This window comes from Tamandua tetradactyla, chromosome 10, assembly GCF_023851605.1.
Source record: "Tamandua tetradactyla isolate mTamTet1 chromosome 10, mTamTet1.pri, whole genome shotgun sequence".
Classification (NCBI taxonomy): Eukaryota; Metazoa; Chordata; class Mammalia; order Pilosa; family Myrmecophagidae; genus Tamandua; species Tamandua tetradactyla.
In genome coordinates this window covers 32,375,583-32,394,502 of record NC_135336.1, presented here as the reverse complement: position 1 = coordinate 32,394,502, position 18,920 = coordinate 32,375,583, and the positions used below count along the sequence as shown (strand labels likewise).

The 18,920-nt window shown below is 43.1% G+C and overlaps 1 protein-coding gene across 4 annotated transcripts in view; it reads right to left on the bottom strand.

Annotated features, from left to right (window-relative positions):
- The window catches only part of DRD3 (dopamine receptor D3), a 43,357-nt gene that overhangs the window by 7,738 nt on the left and 16,699 nt on the right, over positions 1 to 18,920 (bottom strand). The window contains exons 1-3 of one of the 4 annotated variants that reach the window (XM_077118325.1): positions 15,230 to 15,834; positions 13,688 to 13,830; positions 930 to 1,126 (exon numbers count right to left, since the gene is read on the bottom strand). In XM_077118325.1, coding sequence (XP_076974440.1) covers positions 930 to 1,126; positions 13,688 to 13,830; positions 15,230 to 15,378 — 489 coding nt within the window. In that variant the 5' untranslated portion in view covers positions 15,379 to 15,834. Of the gene's footprint in view, positions 1 to 929; positions 1,127 to 13,687; positions 13,831 to 15,229; positions 15,835 to 18,920 lie in introns of those variants that run through there. The other 3 variants (XM_077118329.1, XM_077118328.1, XM_077118327.1) reach the window with 3 other exon arrangements.

Genomic DNA, 18,920 nt, shown 5'->3' with positions numbered 1-18,920 from the left:
CCCATCTCTTCTCAGTGCCTTAGAAGGGGACGATCTGGCAAAGAAGAAAAGGTTTCCATGGACCCCAAAGGTTATTGGAATGAGCAGCTTGCACAAAGAGTCAGTGTTGGAAACCCATCAGAAGTGCATGGTACAACTCCCACACTTAAGCCCTGCTCTCATCTGCCCTGGCCATTTCTAGGGAATGTGGGGCCTTGAAGGGAAGCAGAACAAGTCAGAAACTATGCTATCATATTGTCAAATGTGGTGGTTTGAAGCTGTATTTACCTTTGAAAGGCAAGTTCTTAAATTTAATCCATTCCTGTGCACATGGACCCATTGTAAGCAGGACCTTTTGAGGAAGCTACTTCAATTATGGTGTGACCCACTTCATTAAGGCTGGGTCCTAATCCTCTTGCTGGAGTCATTTATAAACAGAATGGAGAGAGAGAGGAGAGGAAAAGAGAAGAGAGGAGAGGAGAGGAGAGAGAGAAGAGAGAGAAAAAGCCAAGAAAGCAAAAAGCTGAAAGAAATGAAACCTGAAAGAGAAGGGAGAGACCAGCAGATGCTGCCATGTGCTTTGCCATATAAGACAGAAGAATCAAGGTTGATGGTAGCCAGTCTTTGGGAAGAAAGCATCGCCTTGATTGGACATTCTTCTCAGCCTCAAAACTGTAAGCTAATAAATTCCCATTGTTAAGCTAACTCATTTCCTGGTATCTGTTTAAGTAGCCTGGGAAATTTAAACATCTATTAAGGTAGGCTCTAGGGAAGACTGTCAGTGTGCTCTTGAGATTGAATTTCCTACCTCCATAGCATAGCTAATACCTGCATATTAAGGGATAGGTCTCAGATCTATGTCTCTAGGGTAGTAACCCAGGCAAAAGCATACACTGCTAGAGGTTACAGGTTGGGCGTTGTCTATCCTCTACCCTTTCCAAGGTGCTTACTTGTTGGGGGAAGCCAGGCCTGATGCTGATGCATTGGCTATTCTGTCGAGTGAGGATCCGTTTCCGTCTCCTCTGTCTCAACACTACATAGATCCTGGCATACACGAGGACAGTCACTCCAAAGGGCAGGTAGAAGGACACCACTGAAGAGTAGATGACAAAATCAGGGTTGGAGATGGAACAGATGCTTGGGTCCCCTGTGGGTGAGAGAAAGAGGAAGAGTAAAGCTGCTTGCAGACCAGTGTGGACCACAAAATATGGCCCCATATCATGTGTGGTATCTGCACCTTCTTATCCACATGGAGCTTTGAGAAACAGGGGTTGTCCCTTTTCCCTACCTCCTTCTCATGTCCCAGTTCAAAGGCTGCCACATTGGTGAAAACTTTCTCAAGTTTCTCAGTCAGAGGCAACTTTTAATTACTTGTGGGTCCAGAACCCTTTATTTTTGCTGCTTTTAGGGTATCTACCATGCATGGCCTGATTGTTTTGTTGGTAGAGTGAGAGATGGGAAATCAGATACCTATGTTGTCCCTCTTTAGGGCAGGAGCTCTAATTCATCTTTGTATCTCCTGAAGTTCACTTAAAAAGAATATTTACCAGCAATTGCATTCTAGACACTGCTCTGTACTGGGGCTGCAAAGATGAATAAGAGCCCATGGCTGTCCTTAAAGGAGGTCACAGTCAAGATAGATGATTCATTCCATACAGTGTGGTTAAGTGTCATGCAGAGGAATGCAGACTGTCACAGCAAAGGTTCCTGGGAGGGATGCAGCAGAAAGAAACCTGCTGGTGTAGAGATACTAAAAGATTATTGGAATACAATGATAGGAAGACACCTTCATTTCTAAAAAGGCCCATTTCTCCAGTTTTGAATCTTGGATATAGACAGGTGGTACCTGAATATGAGATAGACAATTGGATTTTTAAGGAAATCCCAGAATTGGTCAGGGGTAAGATGGGAAGGGGAGCAGTAATTGTATTGTCACCATGGAAAATGAACTGAGGAGGGTCCTTGTTCCTATTTGAAAGGCTCCTTCTCCTACTTCTTGGCAGGTACTTGTAATTTTGCCTTCTTTGCTAGCAGATGTTGAGATTCTTCCAATGCCCAAGATAAGGGATGGAACTTGCTCCATCTTAGAAGAGAAAAAGGGAGTTACCTAACAAGGGCCAGTCAATGTGCCAAAGGCTTTACACATGCTACCTTACCTAATTGTTATGACAACATTACGTGACTCAATTTTCTGATGAACAGACTAAGATTCAGAGAGGTTGCACAGCCTGAAAGGGATAGATAGAGCCAGGATACATTCCTCAAGCCAGTCCTCAAAACGAGGATATGTTCCTCAAGCTAGTTCTCAAAACCAGTGTTCTTTCTGTGACTTTTAACTCTTACCTCCCTCTGCCATTAGGACATGGCACTCCCAACCAATATTCATAAAATGTTGGGAATTCTTCAAACCAAAATTGGACCTTGGAAGATACAGCACCAGGTATGAGCTGGCAAGTAGAAGGTAGCAAACCCATAGGGGCTTGTTATTCTGCTTCTTGGTCTTCTGAAGTAGGATAGAGGCCAGACAGCCTTAAATATATGCAGTAGGTTGAATAATGGCTCCCTAAAAGACGTGTCTTCCCATGACCTGTGAATGTGAACTCATTTGGTAAAAAAAGAATTTTAGCAGATGTAATTATGTTAAGGATCTTGAGATGTGATCCTGGATTTAGGGTGGTTCGTAAATCCAATGATGTGTCTTAATATGAGAAAGGCAGAGGGAGATTTGGGACATAAGGAAAAATACAGAGAAGAAGATTTGGGACATAGAGACAAATACAGAGAAGAAGGAAATGGAGGCAGAGATTGGAATTATACAGTCCATACCAAGGAATATCTGGAGTCACTAGAGGCTGGAAGAGGCAAGCACAGATTCTCCTTTAGAGCCTTTAGATGGGTCATGACCCTGCTGACACCTTGGCTTGGGACCTCTGCCCTCCCAAACCAGGAGAGAATAAGTTTCTGTTGTTTTAAGCCTCCAAATTGGTGGTAATTTGTTATAGCAGCCCTAGGAAACTAATACAGTGTGGGACCCAGATAGGCCACTTATTAACCGTATGATCTTGGTCATGTTACTTATATGCCAAACATTAGTATCATTATTTAAAAGAAGGATTAAAATATTGCCTTGTCTAATGGTTGTGAGAATTAATAAGAATGAATATTAGCTATTATTATGTTTATTCTTGACTTATTATTTATCTCCTATGTTAGGGTACTTTAGAGAAACAGAAGCAACAGTGGAGATCTGAAAATATGAGATTTATAAAGGTATCTTATGCAACCATGGGAATGGAAGAGCCCAAAATCTGTAAGGTAGGCTGTGAAGCTGGTGGCTCCGGTGAAGGGTCTGGATGAAACTCATAAGAGAGGCTCACTGGCTGAAGAAGCAGTGAAAAAGTCTCTCTTCTTCCTTAAAAGTCATCAACTGATTGGATTATCTCATTGCGGGAGGCATGCCTTTGTTGATCACAGATGTGGTCAGTCACAGATGCAGTCAACTGACTGGTGATTCAATACACCAGCCTTCTGGTTTATCAACTAGCCATGAAATATTAGGCCAGTGCTTGTTTGACCAGACAACTAGGCATAATCATTTGACAAACTGGACACCAGAGCCTCATCATCACAGTTCACTACTTGTCAACTTGGCAGCTATACATATCACCTTGAAACATGTTTAATTTCCAAATAAAACACAGCAGACACATTTCACCTAACAGTGTTCAACTGTCTTGTGTACAACCGGAAATGCACTACATCTCTCCAGAATAGGGCGCAAGTCCCTAGGTAACATTCACTCTTAAATTTCAAATCCGATGACTTAAATACTATATGAACAACATAACTTATGTCACATGATAAGAGGGAAACAAGATATTTGCATATATACAAATGCAAATATAACCATAACAAACAGGGAGGAAATATTTATACAATCACAGTCCTTGTTTCTGTTGGTCTCATGGTCATAGTTCATAGTTATCACTACCTTCTTCAACTACCCATTCCATGTTCCCTTTACACTCAGTAAGCACTTCAGCTGGCCATGGTTTTTGCTGCATGGGGTAACCAAGACCTTCATTCCTGAAGTTTTGGGGCCATTGGTAGTCCTGCCTAGATTGAGTTGTGGCAGTTTTCCATTGATTTTAATTTTTTTTTTTTGGTGGGGGAAGTGAATGAGCTGGGAATCAAACCAGGTCTCCTGCATGGCAAGTGAGAATTCTACCACTGAACTATCCTTGCACCCCCATCCATCAACTTTAATCACAGGGCAAGGTAGTACTAAGAGACATTCTACAGGATTTCCTGTATTCCAGGAAAATTCTTCTTTATCTCCATTGTGTAATTGCAGTCCTATTTCCCCTTGATAGTCAGGATCAATCACCCCAAACAGAACAGTAATCCCCTTTCATACTTGTTGATTTAGTGGCATGAGAAGCCCAAAGTGGCCAGGTGGCAGTCTTAATTTCCAGTTCAATGGAATCAATGTTGTGTCTCCCGGAGGAAGCACTCCTCCTTTTGGAACGAAGACCTGAAGACCGGCAGAGCATAAGGTTCCACGGACAGGAAACAAACATTTTCCTAGTGGGTCACTAAGGGTGATAGTAAGTGGTGCCACTCCCATTTCCACCCCTTGATTCCTGGACCTGTGAATCCTGGATAAGGGACAAACAGCACCATAGAGTTGACACTAATTTAAAACATACACAGACTTCAGGAGAACACTGTTGCAGCCCTGCAAGGTATTGCCACCTGGTTGGTACCATAATTGGGTCTTTAAAAGGTTATTCCATTGTTCTATCCACACAGCTACCTTTGGATGATAGGAAACATGGTGAGACCAGAGAATTCCATGAGCATGTGCCCATTCCCACACTTCACTTGTTGTAACATAGATTTTCTGATAAGAAGCAATGCTGTGAGGAATACAGAATGATGGTGGATAAGTCATTCTTTATGTCCACGTATGGTAGTTTTTGCAGAAGCACTGCATGCAGGGAATGCAAACCTATATCTGGAGCATGTGTCAATTCCAGTTAGAATAAATCACTGCCCCTTCCATGATAGAAGTGGTCCAATGTAATCAGCCTGCCACCAGGTAGCAGGCTAATCACCTCGGGGAATGGTACCCTATCAGGGACTGAACGTGGGTCTCTGCTGTTGGCAGATTGGGCACTCAGCAGTGGCCATAGCCAGGTCAGCCTCAGTAAGTGGAAGTCCATATTGCTGAGCCCATATATAATCTCCATCCCTATCACCATGCTCACTTTGTTCATGAGCCCATTGGGCAAAGACAAGAGTGGCTGGGAAAAGAGAATGACCTGTATCTACAGGAAGGGTCATCTTATCCACTTGATTATTAAAACCCTACTCTGCTGAAGTTACCCTCTGGTGAGCAGAGGGTACACATGGGACACAAATATCTTCAAGTTCTTTGCCTACAGAAGGGTCTATCCATATACCTCTTCCTCTTTGTCACCAGCTTTCCAATCATGCTCCTTCCAAGTCCATGACCATCCAGCCAAACCAGTAGCAATAGCCCATGAGTCTGTATACAAACACATGTCTGGCCACTTCTCCTTATAAGAAAAATGAACAACCAGGTGCACTGCTCAAAGTTCCACCCACTAAGGAGGATTTCCACTCACCACTGTCCTTTAAGGACATCTCAGACAGGGTTGTAGTGCTGCAGCTGTCTGTTTCTGGGTGGTCCCTGCATACAGTGCAGAACCATCTGTAAAGTAGGCCCAAGTTTTCTCTTCTGTGGTCAACTGACTGTAAGGAACTCCCCAAGAGGCCATAACTCCAGGCTGGGAAAGAGAAGGTAATGCGACAGGAGTGGGGGCCATGGGCATTGGGACATATCCTCATGTAACTAACTTGTTCCTTCAGGATTGGCTTGAGCCCTATCTCTTATATATTATTTCTATTTTATGATGGAGTGCTGCTGTGCACACCCAACTTTATAGCTGGGTGGATCAGACAACACCCAGTTCATGGTAAGCAAGTCAGATCTCATGATAACTTGGTGGCCCATGGTTAAGCATTCGGTCTCTACTAAGGCCCAGTAGCAAGCTAAAAGTTGTTTCTCAAAAGGAGAGTAGTTATCTGCAACAGATGGTAAGGCTTTGCTCCCAAATCCTAAGGGTTTGCATTGTGATTCTCCTATAGGGGCCTGCAAAAGGCTTCAGATAGCATCCTTATTTGCCACTGACACTTCCAGCACCATTGGATCTGCTGGATCATATGGCCCTAGTAGCAGAGCAGCTTGTACAGCAGGCCGGGACATGTCGCAGAGCCTCCTCTGAAGCAGAACCAACAGAGAGATCTGTAAATATGAGATTGATAAAGGTGTCTCATGCAACCATGGGAATGGAAGAGTCCAAAGTGAGTAGGGCAGGCTGTGAAGCTCGTGGGTGTGATGAAGGGTCTGGATGGACTCCACAGGAGAGGCTCACTGGCTGAAGAAGCAGTGAAAAAGTCTCTCTTCTTCCTTAAAAGTTTCCAATTGATTGGATTATCTTGTTGTGGGGGACATGCCTTAGTTGATCACAGATGTAATTAGATGTGACTCCACCCATTCAAGGTGGGGCTTAATTAGTTTACCGGAGTCCTTAAAAGAGCTGACACAGCTCAGATGCAGAGGAAAACGCCAGAGGGACCCACATGATCTGCAACAGTCGTTTGGAACAAGAAGTCAGGAGAGAAGCCCAGCAGACATTACCATGTGCCTTCCTATGAGATGCTAAGCAAGCCAGAACCTAGAGTTTTGTCACAAGGAAGATAAATGAGAGCTCACAGCTGCTTAGAGAGGAAGCCACTGGAATCAAAGGCACAAAGCCATGAACCAGGAGCAAAGACCTTAGATGCCAGCCCCTGCCTGCTCAGATGACAAAGCAACCCTGAATGCCATTCAACCCTTTTTCAGATTCAAGATATCTTTCCCTGGATGCCTTAGTTTGGACATTTTTAAGGCCTTAGAACCATAAACTTTTAATTTTTAAAATCTCCTTTATAAAAACCATTCAATTTTTGGTATATTGCATTCTGGCAGCAATAGCAAACTAAAACAAGAAGTGGAGTGGCAGCCGGTGGTGTTTCTAATCTGTAGGGAGACATGCTGGAAGTGATCAGCCCCCATCCCCTCCCTGAAATCAGCTCTGATGTTGTTAGTTTCTGATTTAAAATGTCTCTTAAACTAGGGAAGCGTTTTTGCACGTTTTGCTAGTAAGAAGGGGGCAGAATTGGTAGGCTACCTTCCTTCTATTCGTCCTCATTGCTACCCTTGGTGTGCTGGATGTTTCTTCCAGATGTGCCCTCTACCCTTCTCTCTCCTCCACTGGGCCTTGGGAAGATGACTGCAAAATTTTATAAATGAACTATTGTTTTAAAAAGTCAGGGTCAGACAGAATGGCCATTATCAACAAAGCAGAAAATGACAAGTGCTGGAGAGGATGCGGAGAAAGAGGCACACTTATCCACTGTTGGTGGGAATGTCAAATGGTGCAACCACTGTGCAAGGCAGTTTGGCGGTTCCTCAAAAAGCTGAATATAGAATTGCCATACGACCCAGCAATACCATTGCTGGGTATCTACTCAAAGGACTTAAGGGCAAAGACACAAACGGACATTTGCACACCAGTGTTTATAGCAGCGTTATTTACAATTGCAAAGAGATGGAAACAGCCAAAATGTCCATCAACAGACGAGTGGCTAAACAAACTGTGGTATATACATACGATGGAATATTATGCAGCTTTAACACAGAATAAACTTATGAAGCATGTAATAACATGGATGGACCTAGAGAACATTATGCTGAGTGAGTCTAGTCAAAAACTAAAGGACAAATACTGTATGGTTCCACTGATGTGAACGGACATTCGAGAATAAACTTGGAATATGTCATTGGTAACAGAGTCCAGCAGGAGTTAGAAACAAGGTAAGATAATGGGTAATTGGAGCTGAAGGGATACAGACTGTGCAACAGGACTAGATACAAAAACTCAAAAATGGACAGCACAATAATACCTAATTGTAATGTAATTATGTTGGAACACTGAATGAAGCTGCGTCTGAGCTATAGTTTTTGTTTGTTTGTTTGTGTCTTTTTTTATTATTATTATTATTTTTATTTTTTCTCTATATTAACATTCTGTATCTTTTTCTGTTGTTTTGCTAGTTCTTTTCCTAAATCGATGCAAATGTACTACGAAATGATGATCATGCATCTATGTGATGATGCTAAGAATTACTGATTGCATATGTAGAATGGAATGATTTCTAAAAAAAAAAAAAAAAAAGTCAGGGTCAGAAATGGGTATAGGATGCTCCTATTTGTGTAAAAATGAGTCCACACCAACACACACACACACTTGCTGCAAGCATTATCTTTTCAGAATATTAGCTTCTAGTGAAGCAAATGGAGGAACAAGTGATCTGGGATAGAAGACATATATATGTATCTTTACACTTTTTGGATGTTTTATCACATGCAAGTATTTACTTATTTATTTAAAAATTTAGAAGTATGGTGGGAGGGAAAAAGAAGAGAGAATGCATAGCTATTTGGGATCACTGATCAGCGGCCTTCAGTATACAGTCACTGAACTTGTGTTGTTATCCCTTCTACCCCCATCTAAGTAAACTGCTGCTCTATCCTCAGATGGAGCTTTTCAGACTCTCCCAGAACTCCCCCATGCTATGCAGTAGTCTCATGAGAACTGTCAGCAGGCAGGGTGACACTGGAAGTGAGGCAGCCAATGAGGGGGCCCACCTCAGCCCCCACGTGGCCTAGCCCAGGGGTGTGACCTGTCAGCAGGAGGCACTCACACCAGCAATTCCTAAAGTTTCTCTTTGTCGGGTTCCAAGGGGGTGGTAGGAGCAGTGAGGGCTAAAACCTCCTCAGGAGACAAGGTGCTTTTGCCTTGCCTTACTTATCCTAACAATACAGTGCTGTCAGCACAGTAGTTATTGAATGAATACATGAATGATGAATAAATGAGGAAAATGAGCAACTGATTATTCCATAAGCAGTCACTGCTGAGGGATTATGAGGAGGGGTGGGGAGATTATTTCTCATTCTTGATACTGGGGATATATATCCCAATTAATCTCAATACTTAAGAAGGAAAGGATGCTAATGAGGATTCTCCACTTATTAATTCAACAAACCTTTAGGGAGTACCTATAATGTTTAAGGCATTGTGCTGAGTGATTAGAAGCCCTAAATAGCTCTAAAACGCTTTGTGGGCTAGTCTAGGAACTTGGGTTCTATGGTGATATGAACAGCAAGGCCAAAGCAGGTTGACTTGAGGAGTCCTGAAGTTCAGATTTATTGAAGGATTTGATACCTACTTGTTTCCAAAGACAGGATGGATCTGATTTTAGGATGGGCCTATTATTCTTTTAACTTAATGCGTCTCATATCAAGCAAGGTATTCAAAGAAATAGCACTCTCCCATTTACTTTTATTCAAAGGAAGAATAAGCCAGCTGAAAGGATTTTCTTAACTTTTTTCTTCCCTTGAATGCTTCTTAAACCCCTTTCACCAGCTATTGCTTATTCATTCTATAAGTTCTTCTAACACAATGGCTCACTGATTTAGAAGAAATTTAAATACTAGTCATTTTTCTTATATGTGAAATGAAAGGTTTGGGCTACTCATTTGGGAATCTTCAGGACTCCCTCCTGCACCAACATCCCATCGTGCTCCTCTGTCAATAGGAGCTGTTGACAACGTGGCCTTTGGCAGACTGCTGGGACTCTGCTGGAAGCTGAGGCAACACCGGCCAGCCAAGAAAACTCTGGGCAGTCAGGCCTTGCAGCCTTGGATCTCTCTATGACTCAAGATCACGCCCCGTGTATGCATCCAGACATGCATGTTGCCCTTTCCTCAGAGAAAAATAGCAACTCCAGCAGGAAGAGACTGAAGTTCCACCTTTTCTGTTTCTGGTAATCCACCATCCCATGTGGCAAGCTATTTCATGAGAAGAAGAACTGTCAGAAAGTTCTTCTTTGTGTTGTTTTTCTGAATGGAAGTCCAGCCACTTTCAAAATCGGATGTCTTGGCAGCACCCAATCCTTTCCCCCTCTACTTTTCACAGAGAGATTAGGAAACATGGCTGAGAAGCTACTTATACTGGGCTTTAGAATGAACATGGGGACTTCCTTAGAGATGGGAGAATTAATTGCTTCATTATCATTTATCGAGATAGTGAAGCTGTATGGTGAAGGTCAGAGCACGACAGAGAAGGATGGCTGAGATTCCTCACCTTGAGCTCTGCTCGCCAGTTCCTTAAGCAGTGTTCCGGGAAGAAACGGCTGCCTCCTTTATGATCACTGCTTAGATCTTCCTTGGAGCAGATGCATAGTTGAATTTTGACACACAGAAGCCTTTCTAATAATTATAGCCACAACAATAGCACCAGCTAATGTCTACTGGGCTCTTATAATAGACCTGACATTTTGATAAAACTAGGAATTAGTGGTGGGCTCACTATAATACAATCAATAAACTTAAAAGTAAGAGGGAGAGACTGAGATCGGAGAGATGCAAGAGCACACATGATAAGTTATGGGCATTTTTGCCTCCTCAATTCTATATTTGAAAACCCTTTTGGAAAGATTTTCCCGAGTTTTGTTTCTAGAACAGTAATGATCTCACTGGTGGCAACAACACTGCACTGAGCTCATCATTCTTCTTCACGTTAGATAGTGACATTAACTGGGAACTCTGTCGAATGCCGGATTTTAAGACTCTGGTTTAACTGTTATCAGGGTGTGTGTGCGCGCGCGTATTTGTGTGTGTGTGTTAGTGAGAGTGAGCAAGACCATTACTGCCAGCCCCTAAAAATGATTTCGAGGTAGTCACATTCAGTCCCACAAATGTTGGTGGGAAATTTGCTGTTGTGGGACGGTAAGCAGTGACTTGGTCTAATAGGGATAGTGAGTTCTCCATACTACAAATTCCAGCTTACAATGCATTTCCATTTAGAGTCAAGGTTACAGAAGGGCTAACCAAAAGAGCATTTGAACAGCCACCAAAAATGGTATTTCAGTGCTGCAGAGACAGTTTCTATAGATGTGCTGAGGATATGCTAATCTGGTGTGTGCATGTGCTTGTGTGTAAGATGCCATTAAGTTAAAGTAACTAAGGGGAAGGGGTAAAGCAAAATTGATAGTAACATCAGATTTTAAGAACATTCTGGGTTAACTAGGCAAATATTTATTTTATAACTTGGCCACTTAACCTTTTCTGTGGCACAGAAATGAGCCTGACCCTGAGCAGGTGGTATGTGCTTGGTATCTCCACATGCTATCCAAATTTAATCCTCACTTAATTGCAAAACTTGCTCTATGAAGGAGTTGGAGTTGATCTATATGTGCAGATTAGATTCCAAAGTCAGCAAGTTAAATGAACTTGTGGGAGGTCAAAATTGGAAAATCCTCTGAATTGCATGTAAAGATATATAGGTTTTATTACAACCCTGCACAGTAATAAGTAAAGACATGTGACACATATAGTGATATGTCATATATTACAGAGTCCATACTTAACATGTCAGAGATGAAGTTGCTGGGCTAACTTGTAGGAAGCCATATATAAAAATAAATAGTTAAAACTTACTAACCAAATATATTGGCCAAGTCTGTATAGTTGTATTTGCTCAAATTTATGCCTCACTGTATTATTATTATCTCAAATTTACCAATAAGAAACTGAGCTCAGGGCGGGCCGCGGTGGCTCAGCGGGCAAAGTGCTTGCCTGCTATGCCGGAGGACCTCGGTTCGATTCCCGGCCCCAGCCCATGTAACAAAAACAAAGAAACGGAATACAATAAAACAAGAAAATGTTTAAAGATGTTTCCCTTTCTTCCTTCCTTCCTTCCTTCTATCCTTCCTTCCTTCTCTCTGTCTTTCCTTTAAAAAAAAAAAAAATAAAAAAAAAAAAAAAAGAAACTGAGCTCAGAAAAGTTAAGTAACTTGTTCAAGAAGGCACAGCTCTAGGCTGTAGAACCAGAGTTTGAACCCAGTTTTTCTGACTCCAGAGCTTCTATCCATCTTTCTAAATGTGCTTTGACTTATAAATTACTGTCCAGCAAATGACTTTTCAAAATCTATTTGTCAATTGGAATATACCTTTTATGTGTAATGTGACCCATATGATATGTGCATATACATCAACACATGGCTCTATGACTGGTATATACATGCCAGAAATTCATGAACATGGAATGCAGTAGGAATTGAGTAAACCCATGCAAATGGACAGAATAAGAAATATGGGTGAAACTAGTAAGTCAGTTCTCTCAGCAGACACCCAATGTTTGTGGTCAATACCTGTGACTTTACTGCATGTGCTAATCACTTTCATTCAACTCATAAAATTACTGGGGATGGAAGATAGACATGAAACAGACACAGAAGGCACTGATCTACATGAAGTATAAACTTGAATCAGTATTGTATGCCTAAAATCTTAAAAATCTCAGATACATATGTAGTTCATCCATCCACTCACCCACCCAATAGAAGATGTACTATGTGCCAACCATTTATATACTGCACTGGTTTGAAACTGTTATGTACTCCAGAAAAGACTTGTTCTTCTAATCCTGATTCAATATTGTAGGCTGGGAAATTTTGATTAGATTACCTTCATGGAGATGTCACATCCCAATTGAGGGTGTGATCTTTTGACTAGATGGAGATGTGACTCCACCCATTCAAGGTGGGTCTTGATTAGTTTACTGGAGTCCTTAAAAGAACTGACATAGACACAGACCTTGGGAGATGCTTGGAGTGCAAGCAGATGCTTAGAGTGCCCCGGTGCTAAGCAGGGACTTACAAAAATAGCCAGAACCTGAAGGGAAGAAATCTCCGGCCCCAGGAGATGCTAAGCTCGGGAGATGGAACCCAGAGTCTTGCCCCAGAGCAGCTAAGTCAGGACCCATAGATGCTCAGAGAGGAAACCACTGTAATCAGAAGCTGGAAACAATGGAACCAGGAACAAAGACCAGTAGATGCCAGCCAGGTGTCTTCCCATGTGACAGACATTTATTGGGAGTCAAGGTATCTTTCTATAAATGCCTTAGTTTGGACATTTTTAAGACCTTAGAACTGTAAACTTGTAACTTAGTAAATCCCCTTTATAAAAGCTGATTCATTTCTGGTACACTACATTCCAACAGCTTTAGCAAATTAAAAAATATTCAAATACAAGCAATACACATTCCAGTACTTTTGTACTAGTTCCCAAATGTTAGAAATGGTTCTTACTTAGAAAAAAAAGTTAGAAGTGTATATCCTCCTTCAGGACTTTTATGATATGTTATCTTGCATTGTAGTCTGTTGTGAATTGCCATCGTTTCATCAGCAGACTTCACTTGAATTACTGGGACCCATTAATATTATAGCTTTTTAACATGTACACCCTCCAAATAAATACAATGGTCTGTCTTTTAAAATAGAGATAAACCAAACTTTCCATAAATTCAGGTAGAACTTTTTCTCCTGTGCCTATTGAGGTCTTGCTTTACATTTTATTTAAAACCAACAAAGTCCAAAGCTTTGTGGTCTGTGATATTTTCATTTGATTACCAAGTACGCTGATCAGGGGTTGGAAATTCCAGGGCTGAACATTCATTGTCACTACGGTCAACTGCGAATCCTGTGAGCACTGGAGTGGAGGCATCATCTTTACCTGTGGTGTTGAAGCCAAACAGGAGAGGGCAGGACACAGCAAAGGCCAGTACCCAGACAGCTGTGATCATGAAGGCCACGCGCCGGCAGGAACTCTGTCCTGTGCCTTGCTGGTAGTGAACTGGCATGACCACTGCAGTGTACCTGGTAAAGGGAGGGAAGAGAGGAGAGGTATGATGAGAAAAGGTGGGCAGTGGTTCAAAAGACAAGGTGGATGAGTTGGCTACCCAAGAAATAATCAGGTTGATAAATATGATAGGAGAGAAAGAAATTTGGTTATTAATCAAGCAACTCTGAGTTGATCAAAAGGGAGATTGTTGGGGGTGAGCCTGGCCTAATCAGGTGGTCCCTTAGAAGGGACTGGGCCCCTGATAAAGTAAGAGAGATTCAAATCAAGAGACATTCTCTTACTGGCCTTGAAGAAGCAAGCTGCCATGTTGTGGAAAGGGCCCTTTGTGAGAGAATGATGAACGACCTTTGGCAGTTGAGAATTACTTCAGTTGACAACTAGTAAGAAAGTGGGGAGAAATCTCAGTCCTATAACCACAAGGAACTGAGTTCTCCCAACAACCTGAATGGGTTTGGAAGAGGACTCTGAGCTGCAGATGAGAACACATCTTGGCCTACTTCTTAATGTCAGCCTGTCAGACCCTGAGCAGAGAACACACTTACACTGTGCAGACTTCTAACTTATAGTAATTGTGACATAAAAAATGGGTATATTTTTAAGCCACTAATTTTGTGATAACTTGTCATACAGCAATAGAAAACTAATAGATTCTCAGTGCTCTCTCACCCATAGGCCAAACTTCTTAGCATTCCCCAACCTGACCTCCAAATGATTCTCTCAACTTCAGCCAAATGCTGATGTCTTTGCTTGATTATTACTGTATCTCCCTCCTGGGGTGGCCAAATCTTGCCCTCCCTTAATGGCAGTTCAGTTCTCCTGCAACCATCCAAGTCCTTTTCAGCTCACATAGATCTCTGCCTCTGAACTGATAACACTCCTCTGTCAATCGATCACATTGCTTTCCTGCATGCAGCTGTCTTGTGTCATTGTTGAAGCTGCCTCATGGCTGGAAAGAAATAGTCCTCAGATGATTTAGAGTACTCTATGGCTCAGATCATCTTATAGCTTTAATATTCCCCACAGATATTTTGCATGAAGCAAGTACTGTGAAGCTTTTAATAGGGGCTGTTGATGATGTGATCTCTGGGAGACTGCTGGGCCTCTGTTGGAAGCTGGGGCAACACTGTATAACCAGGAAAACTCTGGGCAGACAGACCCCACAGCCTTGGAACTCTTCATGACCCACGATTCCGAAATCCTGTCCTATGTGTGTGTCCAGAAGCTGTTGATCGATTTCTTCATGGACCCTGAAGGCCTCATCCTCCATAAGAGGACAATTCTAATCCTAGCCAGGCTCAAAGATCTAAGATATATAGTTGGGTCTGCACATAGTCAATTTTTCCATCTTCTCAGTGTCCAGGGAATCTGGAAGCTAGATTCAGAGTAGGAGCCTCCTTAACCCTTTATATGTACCTTGAAGCTTGGGGCTGAAGAAGGGAAGGACAGGCCCTGGGCTGGAGAGGGTGAGGGCAGTTCTCCACTGATGCTCCTCCTGCATGTGCCGAGGTCTTATGATCCAGCCCCACCCAAATCATTGGCCTCCTGCCCATCTTGGACAACATGTGTTAATGTCCCAGAAGGGTCAACTGTGAGTGCTGAGATGGAGGCAAACTCTGCAGGACTTGGCCATGCTGCCATGATGTGTGACAGAGGTCGTTTCTTTTTCCATATGGCCAAATTTAGGTCCCACCACCAACCTCAAGGAAAGCCTATACCAGTACTTCTCCTGATGTACCTACGTTACAGCTGCTCCCTTGAATCTCTAACTTGGCTGTGAAGGAGCAGGGAAAAGAGCAGCCATTGTTCCTCCAGGCCCCTTACTCTCCTCAGGACCATAGACTCCACAGGGGTAGTGGGCTGGGGTTTTAAGTCAAATACGTCTATCAGGGCCTGGTGGTTAGTAGTGATCCCTGAGGCACCCTGAAGGGGAGGCTGGGCCTTCAGTGCTGCAATTGTCATGACCAAACCAACAGTTAAGGTGGAGGAGGAAAGCTGCAACCCAGTTCCTTCTGCTCAGACTTGCAGTTGGGCCAAGGCGTTCTGTTTACATAATGCCCTGTGCCAGTTTGAAGCTGTTATGCACCCGAGAAAAGCCATGTCTTTTAATCTTCATTCAATATTGCTGGGTGGGTGGGATCTTTTTTATTGTTTCCATGGAGAAGTAACCTACCCAAATGTGGGTGGTAACTTTTGATTAGATGGTTTCCATGGAGATGCATCTCCACCCATTCAAGGTGGGGTTGCTTACTGGAGCTGTTTAAGAGATAACCATTTTGGAATATGCTCAGAGCCGACAGAGCCCAGAATGCAGTCAGAGCCCACACAGGCAGAGACCTTTGGAGATGCAGAAGGAGAACATTCTTGGAGAATCCTTATGAAATGAGAAGTCAGAAGAGAAAGCCAGCAGACATCGCCATGTAACTTTCCAGCTGACGGAGGTGCTCTGGACCCATTGGCCTTTCTTGAATCAAGGTATCTTTCCCTGGATACCTTAGTTTGGACATTTTCAGGGCCTTAGAACTGTAAATTTGCAACTTAATAAATTCCCTTTTTAAAAGCCATTCTGTTTCTGGTATATTGCATTCCAGCAGCTCACAAACTAAAACATGCCCTTTGACATCAAAGAGTCTGACTACCCCACATACATTCAGTGGTGTGCTGCTAACCAGCTAACGACTGGTTCTCCAGGTGAAAAAAGCCCTAATTTGTAATATTTGCCCATTTCCCTGGTGTAGATACTCCCACTATGACCAATTTCAAGCTACTGCCAAATGTTGAATCACTGTCTCAAAAAACTCCTAAAATTGTTCCAATCAATTCCTGTTGCCACTACAAGCCATTCCAGCACACTGCTGAGAGCTGCCTACTTTCCTAAATATGCTTTAATGTCCAGCAACTACTTGGAGGCTGCCATTAACTCAGTGAGGTGGCGAGTGTAGGCATCATCAGCTCTGTTTTGGAAAGGAGGAATCAGAGACACAAGTGATGAACCAAAGGTCCAACAGCAGGCTGTAGCAGAGCCACCTACAAGGGCTGTGTCTTTCCCTACTACCTCGCAAAGGCACTGACAAGTTTCAGAGGCTTTGTGGGGACAAGAGCTTTCTCATCAAAAGGCTGCACTGTGGGATGCTTCGAAACGAGTTTCCTCGATTCACTTGATTCTATTAATTGCCTGGGGGGACCTCTTAAAATACAGATTCCTGGACCAGGCCCTTGGACACTTTAAGTACCACCAAAGTGGAGCCCCCAAACGTGTATTTTTAGTAAGCAGGTGCATTTTGCTTGACTAGACAAGTTTTAGAAAAGTCATCATCAAGAGATTTTCTGTGTCAAAATTCTTGTTAACAGGTAAGTGAAAGAAAAGACTGCATTCATTGTGTTTATGTTACCAATTTTTTCCTATTACTTTTTAAACTTTTGGAATAAACGAGGCCCCCAAATTGGGTCTCAGGGATGCCAGAGCCACAGCTGATTGAGACATAGAGGCTGTTCTGGAATTAGCCAGCGGAGGGCACCATAATGCAGCAAGAAGTCTGCCAGCTCCGCCGGGTGCGAAGTTCACAGATCACTTCGGGGCTCTCTAGGCCCTGTGGGGAGGTGGAAGGAAAAGCTGGGGCCCCTCCGGATGCTGGAGCCCTGCAGGGTCCCTGAAGGGGACCTGACTAGACCACTCAGCTTCTGGTTTCCTCTGGACAAATGCAGATGACTGCAAGCTGAAGGCCACGCCAAAGCACCTGGAGGCAGGCAGAGCTGTACAAGTCCTTCTCTGAGGTCCAGCCTCACATTTTCACTGGGCTGTCCCAGGGAGCCAAAGTCTGACCAGCAGGAACACAGCACCGCCCCTGCCGCCCTGTGCCAGGCTGTCCCTGCCCTTGTGTCTGACCTCCCTGAGCCCTAAGTGGCGTGGATGACTTCACTCCCCTGAACACTGATCTTTAGAAATGAATTAACGAGGGTCTAAATCCCAGCTCTGCCACTTACTGTGTGGGTGGGACAAGTGATTTAACTTCTATTTCCCCATCTGTACAATGGAGACAATGACTCCTCCCTGATAGGGCTGTTAGGAAGATTGAATGAGATGAGCTTCCAATAAAGACCAGGGTCCTTATCATTACCATCACCATTATACTGTGTCAGCCAGAGGGATCTGTGATTGTTCATAGCAACGGTTTATGGATGTCCACCTCTCACTCCGGGTTAGCAGGGAACATTAAGTTGATTCATTTGTTAAACAAACAAATATACAGCACCTTATGTGCCAGGCAGTTTGAAGAACTTTACTCATTCATTTTTTTCTGCATTCCAATCCTGTGAGGCAATTGCTATTACCTCCACATAGCAGGTAAGGAAACTGAGTCCCAGAGAGGTTAATTGACTTGCCCAAGGTCACATGGCTCCTAAATTGTGGAACCTGGATTTGAAGCCAGGCAGAGTTAAGCTCCAGAGCTGGGGTGCCCAGTTCTGTGTCTCTGACAAAAGCAGTTTTTCTAAAGTAGGAAAAAGCTGACCAAATCCTGACCCTGCACTCCTTGTGTGTGATCTTGGCAAGCTACTTACCCATTGCAGCTCCAGAATCTTTATTTGTAAAATGGATGTGTTTTGATATGCTAAGGCTGCCAGGATGAAATACATCAGAAATGGACTAGCTTTTACAAAGGGGATTTACTTAGTTATGAATTTACAGTTCTGCAGAGGAAAGGCAGCTGGCTTTCTCTGTCACATGGGAAGACAAACAGCAATGTCTTTTGGTTTTCTCTCCCAGCTTCAGAAGCCCGTTTTCTTTCTGCGTCTCCAAACATCTGGATCTGAGCTGCTAAGCTCTCTTCTGACCTCCGTCTTTTAAGCCTCCAGCTAATTAAATTAACTGTCACTCATTCTGGAAGGCACTCCCCTTAGCTGAGTGCAGATGTCATCAGCCATAGATGAAATGCACATGCTGATGATTCAAGTCCATAGCAAGAGAAAAACTGGGCACCATTACTTGGCCAAGTTGACACCTGAACCTAACTACTAGAGGGTGTGATGGGAATTTTATGTATCGGCTTGTTAGGCTATGGTGTTCAATTGTTTGTTCAAGCAAGCACTGACCGGATTGTTACTGTGA